The sequence below is a fragment of the Piliocolobus tephrosceles genome, chromosome 11 (genome assembly GCF_002776525.5).
Source record: "Piliocolobus tephrosceles isolate RC106 chromosome 11, ASM277652v3, whole genome shotgun sequence".
NCBI classification, from domain to species: domain Eukaryota; kingdom Metazoa; phylum Chordata; class Mammalia; order Primates; family Cercopithecidae; genus Piliocolobus; species Piliocolobus tephrosceles.
In genome coordinates, this window is record NC_045444.1 from 89,298,478 (window position 1) to 89,321,436 (window position 22,959).

General features: G+C 39.9%; 1 protein-coding gene across 7 annotated transcripts in view; it reads right to left on the bottom strand.

Annotated features, from left to right (window-relative positions):
- Nucleotides 1-6,362: 6,362 nt before the first annotated feature.
- The window catches only part of WDR12 (WD repeat domain 12), a 33,940-nt gene continuing 17,343 nt past the window's right edge, over nt 6,363-22,959 (bottom strand). For 6 of the 7 annotated variants that reach the window (XM_023219181.2, XM_023219199.2, XM_023219232.2 and 3 more), the window contains 8 exons: nt 22,088-22,242; nt 20,600-20,645; nt 18,654-18,739; nt 10,206-10,346; nt 10,009-10,114; nt 9,417-9,549; nt 8,520-8,592; nt 6,377-6,712 (listed from right to left, as the gene is read on the bottom strand). In XM_023219181.2, the coding sequence (XP_023074949.2) occupies nt 6,635-6,712; nt 8,520-8,592; nt 9,417-9,549; nt 10,009-10,114; nt 10,206-10,346; nt 18,654-18,739; nt 20,600-20,645; nt 22,088-22,242 (818 nt within the window). In that variant the 3' untranslated portion in view covers nt 6,377-6,634. Of the gene's footprint in view, nt 6,713-8,519; nt 8,593-9,416; nt 9,550-10,008; nt 10,115-10,205; nt 10,347-18,653; nt 18,740-20,599; nt 20,646-22,087; nt 22,243-22,959 lie in introns of all 7 variants that reach the window. The other variant, XM_023219239.2, reaches the window with a different exon arrangement.

A 22,959-nucleotide genomic window follows, 5' to 3' on the forward strand; every position in this document is an offset into this window, starting at 1 on the left:
TCACTTTTATTTTTGTGCAAACCTCAGGTTAATCTCCCAAATAAAACCTCAGTTGATATTAGAAAACACTAAAAATTATTCTACTGTTTTGTACTGTTTTACTAAGGATTAGAGGTGTATTGAATCTGATATCATACAAAAAGCTCTGTTTCTTCAAGGCATTCCACCAGTTTCTTTGTAATCTGTTGAATTTTAACGAAGATGTCAGGACAAGCATTACAGGTCAGTGACAGTGGGGCTATGGAGAGCTATCTTCCCAGATACCCACACAAGTAACTACTTAGATATTGCAAACTAAACATGCTGTCTCTTCCCTACTACATTTCTGTTTATTCAAGTAAAGCTAGGCACAGTATTAGAATTAGACACAATTCTAGAATTAGACTTATTAAGATGATTTTAAATGTGAAATGTTATAGACATCGTTCTAAAAATTATTTCCTCCCCCTGAAACAACCATTGAACTTGATCTGGTATTATGTCTCAGGCACGTTATTACACTTTCACTGACTATACATAGAATTGTTTGACATGTTTCTAAACTTTGTATCAGATTGTACCTAACCAGATAATTTCTCTGTAGTCTTTATTACTCAGATGTATGTCGCCCAGCTCCATTAATTGGATATATACCTTCACACTAGGTACTTAACCTGTCTGGATTGTGGTTTCCTTTAAATAACATGAATGACATAATTACATGAATAATAGGATAATTTCTAGAATTCGTTTTTGCTTATATACAATTCCTATTGATCTTTAAACTATACATTTATATACTATTACAGTAATACATTTATTGGTACACTAAAATTGAAATTTTAAAGGCAAAAAATGTGAAGTTGAACACATTATGGTAATTTAGTACCCATAAATGTCACTTAAATTTACATATTACTTTTTTTTTTTGAGATGGAGTTTCGCTCGTTACCCAGGCTGGAGTGCAATGCGCCATCTTGGCTCACCACGACCTCCGCCTTCCGGGTTCAAGCATTTCTTCTGCCTGTCTCCCAAGTAGCTGGGATTACAGGTATGCGCCACCATGCCTGGCTAATTTTGTATTTTTAGTAGAGATGGGGGTTTCTCCATGTTGGTCAGGCTATTCTTGAACTCCCGACCTCAGGTGATATGCCCGCCTCAGCCTCCCAAAGTGGTGGGATTACAGGCGTGAGTCACGGCACCCGACCACATATAACCTGTTAGGTAAGTGAAGACACTTCCACACTCACTCTTCCCTTTTATAAAAATGTCATTCTTGTGCATGACATAAGATTGACAAAATATATACCAGTTAAGAGCTTGTCCAAAATAAATCCAAGTTCAAATCCACTGCCATTTATTTTCTGCCTGTGTCTGTTCAAAAACTTTAACATGTATTTTTCTCTCCTATAAAATGTAAATAATTTATTATCTATAGAGGACTTTTATGATAGGACATAATTTCATTTACTTTTATAGACACTGCAAGAAAATAATTTACTTCCTCAAATCTGCAAATCAATGGAACTGCTGTTAGAACAAAGATTAGGTTTAATTCTATAAAACCAACAAGCCAAAAATGTTTCTCTCTTAAGTTGTATGATAAATTTGGTTCAGGTTGGATGCAGTAGCTCATGCCTGTAATCCTAGCACTTTGGGAAGTCAAGGTGAGATGACTGCTTGAGGTCAGGAGTTGGAGTCCAGCCTGGGCAACACAGCAAGACCCCATCTCCACAAAAACAAAAAAAAATTAGCTTGGTGTGGTGGCATGCACTTGTACTCCCAGGTACATACTCAGGAAGCTGGGGCAGGAGGATCCCTTGAACCCAGGAGTTGAGCCTGGATGGGTGAGCTAGACTATGTCTTGTAAAAAGAGATACATTTGATTCATATAACAAAATACCATTATTGTGTTTGATACTTAATCTATGATAGTCAAAAATGTCAACAACGAAGTGACTAAAATGTTCCTGCTGTTTCTACACCTCCTGCCAGGTGTAGACCTGGCAGTTTCTGGCTAGTAATATCTGGATTTCATTTGCCTAATGAAATCTGATTCTAATTAGTGGCTTTTTAAATAAAAAATATACTAATTGAATATCCCTTGCATATAGTCTTAAAATATCCTATTTTTTCCTTTAAGAATAGGAGCCATAATAGTATCTATTAAAAATTAGTATTTTTGGCCAGGCACAGTGACTTGCCTATAATCCCAGCACTTAAGGAGGCCAAGAGTTCTTGACCAGCCTGGGCAACACAGCGAGACCGTCTCCACAAAAAATTTTAAAATCAGCCAGATGTGGTGACATGTGCCTGTGGTCCTAGTTAGGAGGATGACGTGGGAGATCCCTTAAGTCCAGGAGTTTGAGGTTGCAGTGAGCTATAATCAGGCCACTGCACTCTAGCTTGGGCAACATAGTGAGACCCTGTCTCTAAAAAATGAACAAAAATAAAAACTAGTATCTTTCAAAAAATTTAATATTTTCCTTATATTTGTTATATATAATAAACTGTTACCTTTTTTCAAAACTATGATACATCAAAAGAATTTTAGACTGTGTGAACAGATTTCAATGTTATTATCAGAAATTCCCAGATGGCTTTTTTTTTTTTTTTTTGCAGGGTTGTTTGTTCAATTATGTGCATTTTATATCAATTTAAACTTTTGTTTGTTCTTTCTCCAATATTGTACTAGGAAGCATTCTGATATATTATTATGCATTGTTGACAACAGTTCCAAAATGGCAATTCCAAATTCAAATGAAAAGAAAATATTGATCATCTTCTCACAGGAAAGCTATGTTTTTCTACAAAAGCCTGAGCCACCATGCCTGGCCAAGGAATTTCTTAAAACTTTATTTGGTCTGGGTGCGGTGGCTCGTGCCTGTAATCTCAGCATTTTGGGAGGTCCAGGCGGGCAGACTGCTTGAGCCCAGGAGTTCAAGGCCAGCATGGGCAACATGGTGAAACCCTAACTCTACAAAAAAACACAAATAAATAAAAATAAATTTAAAATTTAAAAATTAAAAATTGGCTGGGTGTGGTCCCAGCTACTTGGAAGGCTGAGGTGGGAGGATGGCTTGAGCCCAGAAGATGGAGGTTGCAGTAAGCCAAGATTACACCATTGTACTCTAGTATGGATGACATAGTGAGACCCTGTCTCTACAAAAAAACAAAAAACCAACCTTTGCTTGAACAGCAAGCATCAACATTTTAAAGAACTGCACTACTATGGCAAGACAGCATAACTAGTACTGGTCAGCAGGTTCTGAGCATCGCATTGTCAGGTTCCTAGCTTTTCCCCAACCATGGGAAAGTAGCACCACTCATTTATCCAAGTGATTCTTGGGAGCATATAAGTCCATGTAAAGCAGGCATCTCTGGTGTTCTGGTAGAGGAAAGGGGACCATTGAAAGGTCTCTTGGCTTTTGAGGGAAAGGCTATAGAGCAATATAAAAGGACTGAATAGGCATGTTTTGACCTCTCATATTCCTTCTGTTCAGGGAGTAAGATCTAACCACTTGAGTTAACAAAGGAAAGGAGTTTGGCAGGGATTGATCAGAGACAATCCTTGTCCAAGAGACTTGGTCGCTTACATTATATCTATCCCAAGGAAGAATGCCTGAACTATGAATGTATTTTGCTGTGGAACCAGGATTGGGAATAGGTGAGGACCAGTTCTGGATGCCATTTTTTTCTTTGTCTACTGCATCTGATAGGCTTCTTTACCTTTAGCCACCTAGTTTATACAGACTACATTTGGTCAGCCCACGTTGGGTGAGTTAAGAAAGACATTATAAATAACTGCCCTTAAGGATCATTCAAAGACCATCAAAAACAGGACTAAGAATTCATCTTTGTCCTCTCAAAGTTAGATTTCCAGAGACTACAAATACAATAAAATTTATACCAATCAGCACAATATGAGAAAAACAAGGATTCTGTGCATGAATTTTCTAGCCACCTTTATTCACTTTTTTGGCATTAAAATATACTTTAAGAAATGATAACTGGAGCTCTGGCTCTTGATCTATGTGAAAATGAGGACCATATCCCAGGGGCGGAGGGAGCCTAGGATCCTAAGCAATGTGGAACAAAAACTACACCAGCCCTGGACTGCCTCTGGTTTTCTACAGAGAATTAAACTCCTAACTGGTTCAACACACTGTGTAGCTCTCAACTGCAGCCAAATATAGATACTGTTTCACAGACTTCTGCAACAGGAACATCATCTGAGATGTAATACCATCTAATAATGAGACCAAACATATTTTCCAAATATTAATAAAGGTTGTGAATGCCCTCCTTAAGTAATATCAATCCATTAATGATGGAGATAACATTTTAAAAATACATTTACTTTAAATATTTTTATATAACACATGCATAAAGATAAATGCTAATGGTATCATAAAATTTGTAGAATGTTTATCTAATACTGATTAAAAGTTCTGTCTAAAGAATTTATTCTTATCTACACATGAGGAAAGATTAGGAGGTTACAGTGAAAACTGTACGCAATGCATTTTTTTTTTTGAGACAGAGTCTTGCTCTGTCGCCCAGGCTGGAATGCAGTGGCACAATCTTGGCTCACTGCAACCTCTGCCTCTCGGGTTCAAGCAATTCGCCTGCCTCAGCTTCCGAGTAGCTGGGACTACAGGCACATGCTGCCATGCCCAGCTAACTTTTTAAATTTTATTAGAGATGAGGTTTCACCGTGTTGCCCAAGCTGGTCTCAAACTCCTGAGCTCAGGCAATCCGCCTGCCTTGGCCTCCCAAAGTGCTGGCATTATAGGCGTGAGCCACCACGCTCAGTCAACTGTATGCAATTTCTAAAGGATCTGACATATATTTAATATAAAGTGCCTCCCTTAAAATATCTTGATGAATTCTTCAAAAATTGGCAATCACTTTTTAATTTTTTTTTTTGAGATGGCATCTGGTTCTGCTGCCCAGGCTGGAGTATAGTGGTGTGATCTTGGCTCACTGCAACCTCCACCTCCCAGCTTCAAGCAATTCTCCTGCCTTAGCCACCCAAGTAGTTGGGACAACAGGAGTGTGCCACCACACCCAGCTAATTTTTTTTGATTTTTTTTTTTTTTTTTTTTAGTAGAGACAAGGTTTCACCATGTTGGTCAGGCTGACCTCAGGTGAGCCGCCTGCCTTGGCCACCCAAAGTGCTGAGATTACAGGCATGAGCCACCGTGCCCTGCCGAATCGACATTTTGTTGTTGTTGTTGTTGAGACAGAGTCTCGCTCTGTCGCCCAGGATGGAGTGCAGTGGTGTGATCTCAGCTCACTACAACCTCCACCTCCCGGGTTCAAGCAATTCTCCTGCCTTGGCCTCTCAAGTAGCTGGGATTACAGGCGGTCGCCACCATGCCCAGCTAATTTTTGTAGTTTTAGCAGAGACAGGGCTTTGACACGCTGGCCAGGGTGGTCTCAAACTCCTGACCTCAGGTGATCCACCTGCCTCAGCCTCCCAGTGTGCTGGGATCACAGGTGGGAGCCACCGTGCCCAGCCTACATTTTTTTTTAATGTTTTAAATACCCTCACAGCCTAATTTTCGAACATTTATTTTGCCAAAAGGAAACTGTGTTTCTAACTTTTTCTCTATTACAATTTTCATTAATCTTTTTGAACGCTTTTTAAAAATCGGTAACTTAAAAAATTTGTCTTTAATAGAAATAAAAATCTGAACAATTAATTACTGGATTTCCAATATAACCTTTTATAGCATTTCAAAAACAAATCTTTTTTTTTTTTTTTTTGAGATGGAGTCTCGCTCTGTCACCCAGGATGGAGTGCAGTGGTCAGATCTCAGCTCACTGCAAGCTCCGCCTCCTGGGTTCACGCCATTCTCCTGCCTCAGCCTCCCGGGTAGCTGGGACTACAGGCGCTGTCACGTCGCCCAGCTAGTTTTTTGTAGTTTTTAGTAGAGACGGGGTTTCACCATGTTAGCCAGGATGGTCTCGATCTCCTGACCTCGTGATCCGCCCGTCTTGGCCTCCCAAAGTGCTGGGATTACAGGCTTGAGCCATCGCGCCCGGCCCAAAAACAAATCTTAATTCAGCCAGGCGCGGTGGCTCATGCCTCTAATACCAGCACTCTGGGAGGCTGAGGTGGGCAGATCACCTGAGGTCAGGAGTTGAAGACCAGCCTGGCCAATATGGCAAAACCCTGTCTCTACTAAAAATACAAAAATTAGCAGGGCATGCTGGTGTATGCCTGTAATCCCAGATACTCGGGAGGTTAAGACAGGAGAATCGATTGAACCTAGGAAGCAGAGGTTGCAGTGAGTTGAGATTATGCCACTGCACTCCAGCCTGGGCAACAGAACAAGACTCCATCTCAAAAAAATAAAAAAATAAAAAAGCAAATCTGAATTCAAATCAATACCTTTAAAGAGAAATGTAAAACTCAGTTTAATTTCAAGTTTGTATACAGAATGCATGCCAGTTTATATTTTATAAACACAACCTATCTTCTTATAAATGCAAAATAAGAAAAAGTGATACGCTAGCTGTTATGAAGGGTGAAAACATTATATAAACTTCAAAAGGCTGCTTTCTGCATCTGCATCTATGTAATTTCATGATTCTCTACCAATTTCATTTACAGAAATAATCTCTAGAGTCAAATTATTGTTCATTTTCATGCCCCCACATGGGAAGTGGTAGGTGAGTATCTGTAGGAATACAATTTATTGTCTGCTCCTCCACTCAGAAGTAGCTGTGTAAAAGGAGAGAAAAAGACAAGAAACATAAGTAAATATAATTATTTCATATCATAGCTAAACCTAATTAAATACTAATGATTTTCATTACAAAAGGAATTATGGGTGAGCAGTTAACTTGCATTGAGAGTTAGTAAAGGGACCAACATTGTTTCACTACTATACTACAATACTGTATATTAAAACATTAAAAGCTATCATTTAAATTTGGTTGAGACACAATATGCTGTTGCACTTTCTATAAAGCATCTGCCAAGATATATAATAAGTTTGAAAGGGATATAGTTTTACCTATTAAATTAAAAGTTTTTAAAGGACAGCACATTAATTGCATATTACAAATTATTCAAGTAGCCCTAGGACTTATATTTGGAAAGAATTCTTAGGCAGTAAAAGCACATGTATATACATAAAAGTAATTAAATTGTAATTCTTTAAACACATTTTATAATGCAGACTTATGTAAGATTTTTCCAACCGGTAAACACTTTCATCCAATTAGTCTTTTTTTTTTTTTTTTTTTTTTTTTTTTTTGAGACAGAGTCTTGCTCTGTCGCCCGGGCTGGAGTGCGGTGGCCGGATCTCAGCTCACTGCAAGCTCCGCCTCCCGGGTTTACACCATTCTCCTGCCTCAGCCTCCTGAGTAGCTGGGACTACAGGCGCCCGCCACCTCGCCCGGCTAGTTTTTTTTTTGTATTTTTAGTAGAGACGGAGTTTCACCGTGTTAGCCAGGATGGTCTCGATCTCCTGACCTCGTGATCCGCCCGTCTCGGCCTCCCAAAGTGCTGGGATTACAGGCTTGAGCCACCATGCCCGGCCTCCAGTTAGTCTTAAACAGTGAGTTTTTAGATGTAAAATGTTTCATGAAGATACTCATGGGGACTAGGCACAGTGGCTCACGCCTGTAATTCTAACACTCTGAGAGGCTGAGGCGGGAGAACTGCTTGAGGCCAGAAGTTCAAGACTAGCGTGGGGAACACAGTGAGACCACATCTCTACAAAAAATTTAAAAATTTGCCAGATGTGGTGGCACCTGCCTGTAGTCCCAGCTACGCAGAAGGCTAGGGCAAGAGGATTACCTAAGCCCAGGAGTTCAAGCCTCAATCTCTAAAAATAAATAAATAAATAAATACATAAGAAGATACATATTAGGGCGGGAGCATTGCTTGAGCCCAGGAGTTCGAGGCTGCAGTGAGTCATGATTGCACCACTAACATTCCAGCCTGGGCAATAGAGGACCTTGTTTCTTAAAACAACAACACAACAACAACAACAAAAACCCCACTATACTCACAAGGAAAAAAATGCTCCAAAATTTCAAATTTACTATTCCTAGTATTATTATTGAGACAGGGTATCACTCTGTCACCCAGGCTAGAGTGCAGTGGCACGATCATAGTTCACTGCACTCTTGACCTCCCAGGCACAAGTGATCCTCCTGCTTCAGGCTCAAGTCGCTGGACTATAGGTCACACCACCATGGATAGCTAATTTTTAAATTTTTTGTAGAGACAGCATCTCACTATGTTGCCTAGGCTGGTTTTGAATGCCTGGGCTCAAAGAATCCTCCCACCTTCCCTCCCAAAGTGTTGGGATTACAGACATAAGCCACTATGCCTGGCCTATTAAAGGACAAATTTGTTTCTTCTTTGAATGAGAGGTGAGATTTTATAAACAACATTAAGGGAAATAATACAGAATTATAAATATCAAATATATTGAAACTAATAAATTTTATAAATACAAACACCAGATTTATTCTAATATACTTTCCTCTTCATCAAATAACGAATAAATTCTTACCCCTGTGTCTGTCCAGTCTACACTCAGAACTTTGTCTTCATGAGCAGCCAGATCATAGAGAGGAGCCTTACAACTAAAAGATGAAAATATTAACATGTTATATGCCTTCAGTGTTAAAACAAACATTTGAATAATCACTTATACTTATCTAAAAACTTTACAGGGTTTACCAACGTTGCCCCAATAACCACTTAATCTTAAAATTCTGTTTATTTGATCACCTCTCCTCTTTTTCCTGTATCATTGGTAGACCACAGATACTTATTATAACAAAATATTCAGGAAAAACATGTTATTTCATTATAAGAATTTATTTATAATTAGGCCCATTTTCACACTTCCTTGACTTTTTTTTAACCCCTAAACTATGGCCTTATATACTGTTTGTCTAGCTATCTATATGCAAAAAACAACATATTAACAAGAATTTCTTTTTCTTTTTGAGATGAAGTCCCGGTCTGTTGCCCAGGCTAGAGTTCAGTGATGCAATCTCGGCTCACTGTAACCTCCGCCTCCCGGGTTCGAGCAATTCTCCTGCCTCAGCCTCCTGTGTAGTTGGGATTACAGGCATGCGCCACCATGCCCAGCTAATTTTTATATTTTTAGTAGAGACAGGGTTTCACCATGTTGGTCAGGATGGTCCTGAACTCCCGGCCTCAGGTGATCTGGCTGCCTCAGCCTCCCAAAGTGCTGGGATTACAGGTGTGAGCCATCATGGCTGGCCAAAAATTTTTTTGATCCTGGCTTTTCTTTTGCATATCAGTATTTGTCACCTGAGGTTGTATAACCATGAGGCTTTTTTTACTCTTCTGGTTTTAGATAAGAATTTCAGTCTTCATTCCCCTTCTGTAACAGGTAATTGATATGTCTCTTTTGTAGATCATAAACAGAATGTACCTTCTTGTATCCCACAGCTTAACGATGTTATCTAAAGATCCTGAAATCAGCTGCTGTTCATGGGTAGGAGACCATTTTACTGATGTCACCCAACCAGTATGTGAGGTTAGGGACAACGACACCAAAGAACCATCTGAACAAAGCAAAAAAGACAAGTGTCGAAATTTACAAAACAGAATTAAGTAGAATAAACCCAAAAAATAATTGCAGAATTTTTTTTTTTTTTTTTTGAGATGGACTCTTGCTCTGTCACCAGGCTGGAGTGCAGTGGCACGATCTTGGCTCACTGCAACCTCTGCCTCTGGGATTCAAGCGATTCTCCTGCCTCAGCCTCCCAAGTAGCTAGGATTACAGGCACATGCCACCACACCCAGCTGATTTTTGCATTTTTAGTAAAGGCAGGGTTTCTCTATGTTGGCCAGGCTAATCTCCAACTCCTGACCTCGTGATCTGCCCACCTTGGCCTCCCAAAGTGCTGGGATTACAGGAGCCACCATGCCTGGCCATAAATTTCTTTTTTTGTACATCTCCAGTGAGATGAGAAATAGATATAATTCACGCATATTTTCTCCCAGTGGTTTACATGACTCACCTTTAGTTCGGGGATCCCACAGTCTGATATGCCTATCTGTGCTTCCAGATGCCAAACGTTTACAAAGTGGAGAATAGGAAATACAATTAAACACTTTATTTCCTGTCTGAAAAAGAAAAGGAAAGAACATTAACCATGGTAGACTAAAAACCAGCTCTAGAAGTTTAGCACTTAAAAGAACACTGAATTTGTCTTACCAAAGTTGACTTAAGACTGCCAGACTCAACATCCCACACTCTAATTGTATGGTCCCAAGAAGCACTGCAGATTTCTTCAGCATCTGACCACAAAACTGAGGAAACTGCTTCCATGTGGCCAGAGAGGGTCACTATGGGAGTCTAGAAAGGAAGACCCCCAAAAGGGGAAAGTGTTTTCATTACACAGTAATTGAAACAATAATAGTACTTATTACTTACAAAGCCCATATGACAGAGACAAACTGCCCATCTTTCATACCCTGATTTATTTCTTCTTTCTTTACAATGGAATGGATATTTGTTTTTTATTTTATACAAGACACTGAGGCTGATAAAGATAACTTGCCCAAGGTCATAGAGCTTATAAGTGGCAGACTTGAGTCTGAACCCAAATATTACTCGTCTGTAGTCTTTCCACTGTATTCTGTTGCTCTTCATCTGTTCTACTTTTCATTTTGATCAGCATTAACACAAACAACTCTCCCAGCTGACAAATGTTATATACTAAAGGTTAGTGCTGGATGGTTTCCGAATGGCCTTGGACTGATGGATACAGTTTCTCCCCCTCTTTTCTTCTTGCCTATAGTTCTCATAGTAACTATAGAATATTCTGGGAATATAACAACATCCTGAGATAGGGAGCAACTGGCCAGCATAGCCTGGGGGCTCTATTGCAGCTCCTAGAAACAGGATGTCCTTCAAACTTTGCCCAGAGAGTCAAGTGACCTCAGGGTACAAAAACCAGGGCAGGCTGCTTTTTGGGATCTCTCATCTGTGCTGCAAGTGACACACAAGCAGTTAACACTCCATTTGCCCCGGGCAGCTTTCTTGAGCCTTGGGGGACTGGCTCACAATGGATCCTCGGCTTGTGTTGTCCCTTGCTGCCTATCTATAAGTAATAAACCTATTTCATGTAACGTGTTGCGTGTGTGCTCTTCCTCACTAGATTCAGGCAACTGGTAAAACTGCAGCCCAGGACGCGGTGGGTCAAAGTATTCACACTTCTATTCCTGGTGGCTGGCATATGATGACCTTTACTATCCTCCACTCAGTGGGAATCCTCCCTTAGAACTGGTTATTAGTGAAACTGCTTCACAGTTAACACAAAAAGCTCTGTGATCAGACAGATATAGGTTTCAGCACCTTCACTCAAAATATGCTGCCAATTTCTACATAACTCCTCCAAGTAAATTAATGTACACAGTTCACTTATTAATACTCCACAATCTCTAATGTCTTTCTAAACTAAAAGCCCCAAACTAGGTAACTAGGTAGAGTACCTACCTTAAATATAAGGAGTATCTAAAAGAGAGTGGGAAGGGCCAGGCACAGAGGCTCATACCTGTAGTCTCAACGCTTTGGGAGGCTATAGCAGGAGGATCACTGGAGCCTAGGAGTTTGAGAACAGCCTGGGCAACATAGTGGGACTCCATCTCTACTAAAAATATAAAATTAGCTGGGCTTAATGACACATGACTATAGTCATAGCTACTTGGGAGGCTGAAGTAGAAGGATCGCTTGAGCCCAGGAGTTTGAGGCTACAGTGAGCTATGATCACACCACTGTACTCTGGCCAGGCCCACTCCTGCAGTGGGTCACTGCACTCGGCCCACAGTTGTTTTAATAAGGGGTTGTTTTTACAATGCTTTATAATGGTAATTTAGGTTTTTGTGTGAACAAGAGAGATCTTGTCTCTCAAAAAAAAAGAGAGGAGGCCACACACGGTGGCTGACAGCTGTAATCCCAGCACTTTGGGAGGTCGAGGTGGGTGGATCACTTAAGCTCAAGAGTTCAAGACCAGCCTGGGCAACATGTTGAAACCCTGTCTCTACAAAAAAATATAGAAATGAGTTGGCCATGGTAGCACACGCCTGTAGCCTCAGCTATCCGAGAGGCTTACGTGGGAGTACTGCTTGAGCCTGGGAGGCGGAGGTTGCCGTTAGCTGAGATTGTGCCACTGCACTCTACCCTGGGCAACAGAGTGAGAGTCTGTCACCAAAAAAAAAAAAAAACTAGCCGGGCATGGTGGTTCACGCCTGTAATCCCAGCACTTTGGGAGGCCGAGGCAGGCGGATCACCTGAGGTCAGGAGTTCAAGACCAGCCTGACCAATATGGAGAAACCCCATCTCTACTAAAACTACAAAATTAGCTGGGCGTGGTGGTGCATGCCTGTCATCCCAGCTACTCAGGAGGCCGAGGCAGGAGAATTGCTTAAACCTGGGAGGCAAAGGTTGCAGTGAGCCGAGACTGCACCATTACACTCCACCCTGGGCAACAAGAGCAAAACTCCATCTCAAAAAAAAAAAAAGAGAGGAAAAGAATTCTGGAACTGGGGATAGTCAATCTACTTTTATATAACTTTGCTACATTTAACTTCCTTAAATATTGCCTCATCTGTAATATTAAGGAGTGATAACTGGATCAGAAAGCAAACTTTTTCAGTAAAGAACCAGCAAGTAAATATTTCAGCCTTTGGAGACCATATACAGTTTCTGATGTATATTTTTCTTTGCTGAGTAGTATTCTGTTGTATGACTAATACCACAGTTGTTTTTTTTTTTTTTTTTTTCCTGAGACGGAGTTTTGCTTGTCGCCCAGGCTAGAGTGCAATGCATGAGCTTGGCTCACTGCAACCTCTGCCTACCAGGTTCAAGTGATTCTCCTGCCTCAGCCTCCCAAGTAGCTGGGATTATAGGTGTGTGCCACCACACCTGGCTAACTTTTCACATTTTTAGTAGAGACGGGGTTTTACCATGTTGGTCAGGCTGGTCTTGAACTCCTGACCGCAGGTGATCTGCCCGCCTCAACCTCCCAGAGTGTTGGGATTACAGGTGTGAGCCACTGCACTTGGACCACAGTTGTTTTAATAAGGGGTTGTTTTTACAACACTTTATACTTATAAAAACCATCCTTAGCTCTCTGCAGTACAAAAATAGGTGACAGCCAAATTGGCTGTTGGGCTGTAATTTGCCAACTCCTAGACCCAAATGATCCCTGAGGTCTCTCTTCCAGCTTTAAAATTTTCCTGAAAGAAGTAAAGGAACCTGATAGAGGAGTCAGAAACAGAACAATCTCTGATGTGATGTAAAACAAAATGAAAAAGTGACACAGAGGTAATCAGAAAGCTCTAGAATAGAAAATGACATGGTAAAAACAATAGGCAAGCTGATCATATGAACAAGCTATACCATTCCTAGGCATTTATTTACCCAAGAGAAATGAAAACAGGTTCACACAAAAACCTAAATACAAATGTTGATAGTTTTACTTATAACTGCCAAACTGGAAACAATCAAATATCCTTCAGTTGGTGAATGATTAAACCAACTGTGGCATATCCATACAACAGAATACTACTCAGCATCGATACCCCCGATAACTTCAAAAAACGTCAAATGCTTTATGCTAAGTGAAAAGGGCCCGATACAAAAGACTATATACACTAAACTGTGTGATTGCACTTACATGACATTCTGGAAAAATTATAGGGACAGAGAGCAGAGCAGTGGTTTTCAGAGGATAGAGGCAGGAAGAGAGTTGACAAGAAGGGGCAATATGAGTTTTCAGGGATGATGGACTATTCTTTTTTTTTTGAGACGGAGTCTCACTCTGTCGCCCAGGCTGGAGTGCAGTGGCGCGATCTCCGCTCACTGCAAGCTCTGCCTCCCGGGTTTACGCCATTCTCCTGCCTCAGCCTCTCCAGTAGCTGGGACTATAGGCGCCCGCCACATCGCCCAGTTGGTTTTTTTGTACTTTTTAGTAGAGACAGGGTTTCACCGTGTTAGCCAGGATGGTCTCGATCTCCTGACCTTGTGATCCACCCGTCTCGGCCTCCCAAAGTGCTGGGATTACAGGCGTGAGCCACCGTGCCCGGCCGATGGACTATTCTATATCTTGGTTGTGTAGCAGTTACATGATTCTATATATTCATCAAAACTAAAGAGTTATACACCAAAAAGTGAATTTTCCTCTAATAAAACTTTTCTTTAAAAGTAGAAAAGTCAATGTTGGCATTGTCACTACAAACTAAGTGGAATAGTAGTACTGGAGGGAAAAAAGCAATTTTGAGAATTATGGAGGAAAAAACTTTATTGTATGTTAATATATGAAGCAAATGACAGGTGAATGAACTGGCAGCGTTATTCACATTAACACATTTCAGGCAGTAGAAAGAAATGCAAAGAGAAGACACCTATTTTTGATATGTCTTATCTCTGTTTTCTATTATTTTGCTAAAATCCAAATTTTTCTTTGCTTTTTTTGAGACAAGGTCTCACTCTGTCACCCAAACTGGAGTGCAGTGGTGCAATCATAACTCACAGCAGCCTTGACTTCCTGGGCTCCAGTGATCCTCCCACTTCAGCCTCTCAAGTAGCTGGGAATATAGATGCACACCACCATGCCTGGCTAATTTTTAAATTTTTAGAGATGGGGTCTTGCTATGTTGCCCAGGATGGTCTTGAACTCAAGTGATCCTCCAGTGTTGGCTTCAAAGTACAAGTGTAAGCCACCACCTTGGGCCCCAAATTTTTCTATTATTTCTAACACAGCAACATTTTCACTGTAATTGGCACTTCAAGGGTTTCTGGCATGACTTAAATTAATGATTTATGAATGTATAAATTTAAACCCTATAAAAAGCTAAACGATTTCTCAGGAAAAGCCAGCAAAAGGGGGAAAAAAGCTAAATGAGAAACTCAATACACTATTATTTCTCTCAAACAAAATGAACTATGGGAGCAAGCTTACAAAAGTATGCACCTAGAAATAAATGGTATCAGCAAAGCAGAATGGGAGAAAATACTGAAATACATATATTTAGCAAAAAACTTGAATCCAGAATACATAAAGAACTCTTACAAATCAATAAGTAAAAAAAAAAAAAAACAAATCAATAAGTAAAAGAGAGCCGACACTTTTAAAAAATGGGCTATGATGTGGGAGGACTGCTTGAGCCCAGTAGTTTAAGACAGCTTGGGCAACAAAGCAAGACACTATCTCTATAAAAAAATGAATAATAGGCCGGGCGCGGTGGCTCAAGCCTGTAATCCCAGCACTTTGGGAGGCCGAGATGGGCGGATCACGAGGTCAGGAGGTCGAGACCATCCTGGCTAACACTGTGAAACCCTGTCTCTACTAAAAAATACAAAAAACTAGCCAGGCAAGGTGGCGGGCACCTGTAGTCCCAGCTACTCGGGAGGCTGAGGCAGGAGAATGGCATAGACCTGGGAGGTGGAGCTTGCAGTGAGCTGAGATCCGGCCACTGCACTCCAGCCTGGGCAACAGAGCGAGACTCTGTCTCAAAAAAAAAAAAAAAAAAATGAATAATAACTTAAAAATTAGCTAAAAATATGAACATTTCATAATTGAGTATCAAAGATCCAGGGCTTAATAAAAGTTAATCATGACTTTAATAATTGACCATATCAAGTGCTGGTAAAGATGTGGAGTAACAGCTATGCATGGTGGCTCATGCCCGTAATCCCAGCAATTTGGAAGGCCGAGGTGGGAGGACTGCTTGAGGCCAGGATTTCAAGACCAGCCTGGGCAATATAGCAAGACCCCATATCTTAAAAAAAAAAAAAAAAATTAGCCAGGGCATGGTGGCACGTGCCTGTAGTTCCAGCTACTCAAGAGGCTGAGGTATGAGGATTATGTGAGCCCTGGAGGTTGAGGCTACAGTGAGCCATGATTATGCCACTGCACCACTCCTCTCAAAAGGGGGGAAAAAAAAGGTCCATCAAAAGAATAATAAATAGCTGGGTGTGTTGGCTCAAGTCTGTAATCCCAGCACTTTGGGAAGCTTTGGGAGGCTGAGGCAAGCAGATCACTTAAGCCCAGGAGTTCAAGACCAACCTGGGCAACATGACAAAACCCAGTATCTACAAAAAGAAAAAAAAGAAAAGGAAAATTAGCTGGGCATGGTGGCCTGCGCCTATAGTCCTAGCTACTCAGGAGGCTGGGGTGGGAGGATCACCTCAGTCTGGGGAGGTTGAGGCTGCAGTGAGCCATGATCAGGCCACTGTACTCCAGCCTGGGTGATAGAGTGAGACCTTATCTCAATAATGGATAAACTGTGGCATATTGATGCTGCAATGGAATGCTATGTATTAATGAAAAGATCTATCTTATAGATATCACATGAAATTTTAAAAATAGGTAAAACTAATCTCAGATGGCATAAGTCAGAAGCAATTAACTTTAGTGAGGTACTGGCTGAGAGGCAGGCTAGAGGGAGACATCTAGGGTATTGGTAAATCTCTATTTTTATTTGGGTAGTAATTACTTGAGTATACATATTTATAAAAATTCATTGGTCAACATTTAAGCTGCATGCCAAACTTTAAAAAGAGAAAAAAATGGCAGAGCATGGTGGCTCAAGTCTATAATCTCAGAACTTTGGGAGGTGGAGGTGGGAGGATCACCTGAGGCCAGGAGTTTGAGGTTACAGTGAGCTATGACTGTGCCACTGCACTCCAGCCTGGGCAACTGAGAAGACTTTGTCTGTTAAAAAAAAAAAAAGAAAGAAAGAAAGAAAGAAAAAAAGAGCTACCTTCTCAGTAAAAAAGCTTTTATAACTCAGGAAATCTTTTCCTACTCAGATATGTTCTTTAAAAGTTTGATCAGGGATATACATGAATATAAACTAACACTGGCACAATATCCAATTGGTAAGGCATTTCTAGCTTTACTTTTTATTTTATTTTCTGAGACAGGGTCTCGCTCTGTTGCTCAGGCTGGAATCCAGTGGCACAATCTTGGCTCACTGCAACCTCTGCCTCCCGGGCTGGGCATAGCTGGGACCACAGGTGCAAGCGACCACATCCAGCTAACTTTAAAGAAATTTTTTTGTAGATACAGGGTATCACCATGTTGCCCAGGCTGGTCTTAAAACTCCTGAGCTCAAGCAATCTGCCCACCATGACCTCCCAAAGTGCTGGGATTATAGGCGTGAGCTACCACACTCGGCCTCCATTTCTAGCTTTAATTTAGCCTATCAGAGTAAAGAAGCTGAGTAAGTGCCAGATCTTTCCTCTTGCAATTCATCAGTCTGTGTTTAAATGTATTAAGAAATTATAAATCATTACTTTCAGCTGGAACCAGTAAGCGCTACTTTTTTTTTTTTTTTTTTTTGAGACACAGTCTAGCTCTGTCGCCCAGGCTGGAGTGCAGTGGCACGATCTTGGCTCACTGCAACCTCTGCCTCCCGGGTTCAGGCAATTCTCCTGCCTCAGCCTCCTAAGTAGCTGGGACTACAGGCATCCGCCACCACGCCCGGCTAATTTTTGTATTTGTAGTAGAGACAGGGGTTTCACCATATTGGCCAGGCTGGTCTCGAACTCCTGACCTTGTGATCCGCCTGCCTCAGCCTCCCAAAGTGCTGGGATTACAGGGGTGAGCCACCACGCCCGGCCAAGAGCTACTATTACATTCTATTTGATGAATAATTTATGATGCCACTTTATCCTTCATTTTCAACAATTTTTACAAGGTATTTTATTGGTGACTATAAGAATTAATGTGCAAATGTGTGTTTTATTTACTGCACATTCATTATAGCTATTAGAAAATGAATGAAAAATGTTTTGCTAAACCTGACTCAGTATCACCCTTCACAAAAAGTATATAAATACAGGTCAGGTCATATTATAACAAATATCTTCGTAACAGGATAAATAGTAAACTGCATGAAAAGCCAAACACATGGAAGCACAGAGTAGAACAGTGGTTGCCAAGAGCTGGAGTATGAGGAAATGGGGAAATGTTGGTCCAAGGGCACAAACTTTTGGTTATAAGATGAACAAGTTCTCAGGATCCAATGTACAGCATGGGTGGTGATGGATGTGTCAATTTATTTGATTGTGGTAATCATTACACAATGTTTATGTATATCTAATCATGTAGTACACCTTGAATATATTCAATCTTTATCAATTAAGTATTTTTAAAAGTAAGAAAAAATCTGGAAAAACTTTCCGAGTTTGACTTAATGGAATTTAATAGCTAAATGACAGAAGCAAATCCCAAATTAAACCCTTGGTTTCTAGTGATTTAGAAGATATAACTAGGATCACTTATAAAAACTACTTACTCAGTGCATGAAACATATATTATCCAACAGTCAGGTAATTAGAACAGGTAATTAGTGTAAGCTTTAATAATTAAAAGGTTCAGAATGCGGCATGAGATCAAACATAATAATTAACTCATCAATCTAGCAACCATAAGCCTGGCTCAATGCCACTACATTCAAAGATACAAATAAATGTAGCAACAATACTTTGCTTATAATAAAAATTTACAAGTCTACTGAAAAAAAAGATAATCATGGTTAAAGAAGCAAGGTAAGACAGAAGGAAACATAAACATGAAAGATCATACTAAATTACCATATATTTGTCAACACAGGCCTAAGGCAAGTACAGTCAGTTCTCACAAATACTGACCCTTGTTAGTCCCAACTGTTCTGTTTTCTGTTTCTTTCTTGGTCGATTTGTGGACTCCTCCATTTCATCTTCTTCATCTGTAGGGACTGTGTCACAGAGAACCAGATTTGACATTTTAAAAACAGTATTAATTGTGAACTATCTGAAAGAATTCTTTACATTTCCAAATACAGTTTTTCCATGTTATCACAACTAGTTAAGGAATGATTATTCCTCCTCATTTTGGTTAATAGAAAGTTATATATAAAATATTACCTAGATAAACAATCTTTAAAAATAGAAAAATAAAAAATAAACTATATTAGAAAACTAAAATCTAAGTAGTTTGAAATCTTGCTATCTTTAAGGTCATCATTACAAATATTTATCATTTTATCATAGCTATGAAAAATTGCTGTTAGTTGTAGGAGAGTTATGAACACATTACATTTACATTACGAAGGAGGGAAGGATAAACACATGAAAAATGCACATACATTTCAGCCATGTTTATTCTCTTAATTTCATTTTTCTACCAAAAGTGTTTCTGGTTTTTTTGAGTTTTTAAAATCTTTGCTATACATCACATGGTTAGGCAGCAAACCCAGATTGAAAACTACATAAAATATGCAACATTAAATATGTAATGTATGTTACATTATGTTACAGTAACATACATATTGTTACATTAAATATATAACATAAAATATGTAAAACATTAAAATGTTTTGTGGCTTTTAGGAATATTAATATTTCTCTAAATAGATTATAAACCCCTTAAAGTTAATAGCTACTCATACACAATCTCATTTACTCAGCCCTATCAAAAAATAAAAAATTCTACTAAAGAATTTTCTAAATTAAACCACTTTTTGCCACCAAATTATTTGCTTTCACCATTTTTGTAAAATCTACTAAAATGGATTATATATTTCCCACCATCTTACACATAATTATTCAAAACTGGTTAAGCATTTCTTGATCCCCCTCAAGTCTTTGTGAAATGCATTTGGGGTATTATACTGTGTAACAAAGCAATTACCTAAAAAGTAACAGAGGTATTCTGATCTGTTTACCCATGCAATAAATAGTTCTAGCTACTAGGTCTTAAAATGTAAGTATCTATGGGTGTGTGTTTTTTCTTCTTTTCTTCTCATCAGTGTCCTCTTACTACTATGAAAGCATCTTCCTCTAAGAGTCCTTCCTCCTCCTCTCTCAATTTGTTCCTTTTAATCTATGTTTTCAGAGTAAAAATAGTAATATTGGAAAAATTGCATTTAAAAATTTTTTAAAGTAAACCAGCTTACCTAAGAAATTAACAGTAAAATGTCTCAAAAGTCATTCTTAAATGACTTAAGTTAAAATGACTCGGAAAGCATTTTTATTCACTTCCAAGTTTCCTGAATAAGAGAACTTTGAGAATCAAGGTATTTATGTCCTCTTGCACCAAACATGTTTTTGATACTTGCAATTCAGTGACACTATCCAGTAAGTAAGGGGGTGGTAGGGTAGGAAAAAAATCTTGAAACGCAAATATAGAACTTGTTGACATACTGGTCTACTTTTATGGCAAAATATGGGTTAAAAAGTCCCCTTTCGCTAAACTGATTTTTTTTTTTGAGACAGGTTCTCACTCCATCACGCTGGCTGAAGTGCAGTGGCCTGATATCATAGCTCACTGAAACCTTAAACTCCTAGGCTCAAACAATCCCCTTACCTCAGCCTCCCAAGGAGCTAGGACTACAGGTGCATACCACCACACATGGCTAATTTTAATTTTCTACTTTTAGTAGAGACAGGGTCTCACTACACGGCCTAGGCTGCTCTTGAACTTGTAGCCTCAGGTGATCCTTCTACCCTGGCTTCCCAAAGTGCTGAGATTACAGGCGTGAGCCACCACATGGCCTCTGAACTTAAATTTTTGAAACAACATTAATAAGTCAAGGTAAAATAAATATTTAATTTACCTGTAGACCAGATCTTTAGCATTTTATCCCAGGAGCCACTGCAAAACTAAACAGACGTATATGAAGGGAAAAGACATATGTAATAGGATTCATATTATTTGCCTATACCAGTAGGTCTCTTCCTCAATCAGGACCTTTTCAAAGAACTTATGTTCCAGAGAGTTGAAATTAGTCTTTTCCAAGGGCAGATAGGACAGGACATAAAATCTGGGAAATCTTGAAGGTCAGGCTTATTGCCATGTCTTTTGAAGAAAGCCAATCTGAAGTGAGAGGGAATAAAGTCAATTTGAGGGACAAGAGAGCGAGAGGGGGTGCGGACCACATTCAAGACTCTGTTCCACTGGTTCCTGAGGCCCAAATGCACCATTACCCTTCTTGTGATGTGGTTGTTCAATCTTCCCTGGGATCTCACAGTCCATTTACTTTTAAGGTTAAGTAAGTTCAAGCTGAGTTTCTATCTCTCCTTAACCAAAGAGAAGGAGTACAGTTAATTCACTAAAGTTTGGACTCAACAACATATAAACCTTTTTGGCTCAATATGAAAAATAAAAAATCTTCACCTTTGAATACAAGCATCCTGTTATCCTAACTGTCAAATAAACACTCTTAAGTCCAGAAAACTTCAATGTGGCTTAGGAAACTTTCAAATTGTAAGTGGATTTATAACCCTTCATATTAAGAAATCAATATGGTATTGCCCTCAGTTTTGTTACCTTTTAACTAACTTTTATCATTTTATCATGATAAAGAGTAGATTGGTACTATAGTAAAACTCTATTAGCACTAACTTTAGTGTATGCTAACGCTCAGATGATCAATGAGGCATTTTCAGTTGATGACAGCACTTAAGAATAGCTGATATAGACTGGAAATAAGTCAATTACTATGAGGTAAGAAAGTTACATAAATGAATGGCTTGTTTACTTCATTTCTTTTCTCTCTCTTTTTTTTTTGAGACTGAGTTTCACTCTTGTTGCCCAGGATAGAGTGCAATGGCGCAATCTCAGCTCACTGCAACCTGGCCTCCCAGGTTCAAGTGATTTTCCTACCTCAGCCTCCCAAGTAGCTGGGATTACAGGCATGTGCCACTATGCCCAGCTTATTTTTTATTTTTTTTTTAGTAGAGACAGGGTTTCTCCATGTGGGTCAGGCTGGTCTGGAACCATCCTGACCTCAGGTGACATCAGGTGATCTGTCCGCCTCAGCCTCCCAAAGTGCTGGGATTACAGGCATGAGCCACCATGCCCGGCCCATACCTCATTTCCTAAAATTTCTGAAGTTTATATAAGGTTCTAAACCAGGGATATTCAAACTGAGCAAGTGATTATCTCCTATTGTATGAGTATTTACTTTTGCTTTGAAATCCTATCTTTTGTCACCGATTGTTAGGAAACTAGGCCAACACAATGAATATATGTAGAAAAAAATATTTAGGAACAAGCTCCAATACTAATTTAACACAGTACTAATTACATTCCAGCTACTTACTTTAGTTCCTGAGCCATCAACAGCTATAGAATCTACACTTCCAGCATGACCTCTACAGCAGTGTAGGGCTTTCACTTTGTTTCTCTCTACATTCCACTCCCATAAGAGAATAGTCTGATCCATAGAGGCACTCAATAATAAGCAGGACAAACTATCTGAAGAAAGGAGAACACAAGAATAAGAAACAAATCAGTACACCATTTAGAATACATCATGTTCTGAAACCGAAGAACTAAATTTTTTTGTTGTTATTGAAAAAGATGTTAAAAAGATAACTCATATGGCCAGGTTTTAAAAGGCTGATGTGGTATAAAGAAAAGATTCTTTAAAAATAGAAGATGATGGCTGGGTGCGGTGGCTCACGCCTCTAATACTGGCACTTTGGAAGGCCAAGACAGGCGGATCACTTGAGGTCAGGGGTTTGAGATCAGCCTGGCCAACATGGCAAAACCCTGTCTCTAGTAAAAATACAAAAATTAGGTGGGTGTGGGGGCAGGTGCCTGTAATCCCAGCCACTCAGGAGGCTGAGGCAGGAGAACTGCTTGAACCTGGGAGGTGGAAGTTGCAGTGAGTTGAGATTGAGCCACTGCACTCTAGTCTGGGCGACAAAGACTCTGCCTCAAAAAACAAACAGGCCAGGCGTGGTGGCTCAAGCCTGTAATCCCAGCACTTTGGGAAGCCAAGGCGGGAGGATCACGAGGTCAGGAGTTTGAGACCAGCCTGGCCAACATGGTGAAACCCCATCTGTACTAAAAATACAAAAATTAGCCGGGCATGGTGGTAGGCACCTGTAGTCCCAGCTACTTGGGAGGCTGAGGCAGGAGAATCACTTGAACCTGGGAGGCGGAGGTTGCAGTGAGCCGAGATCATGC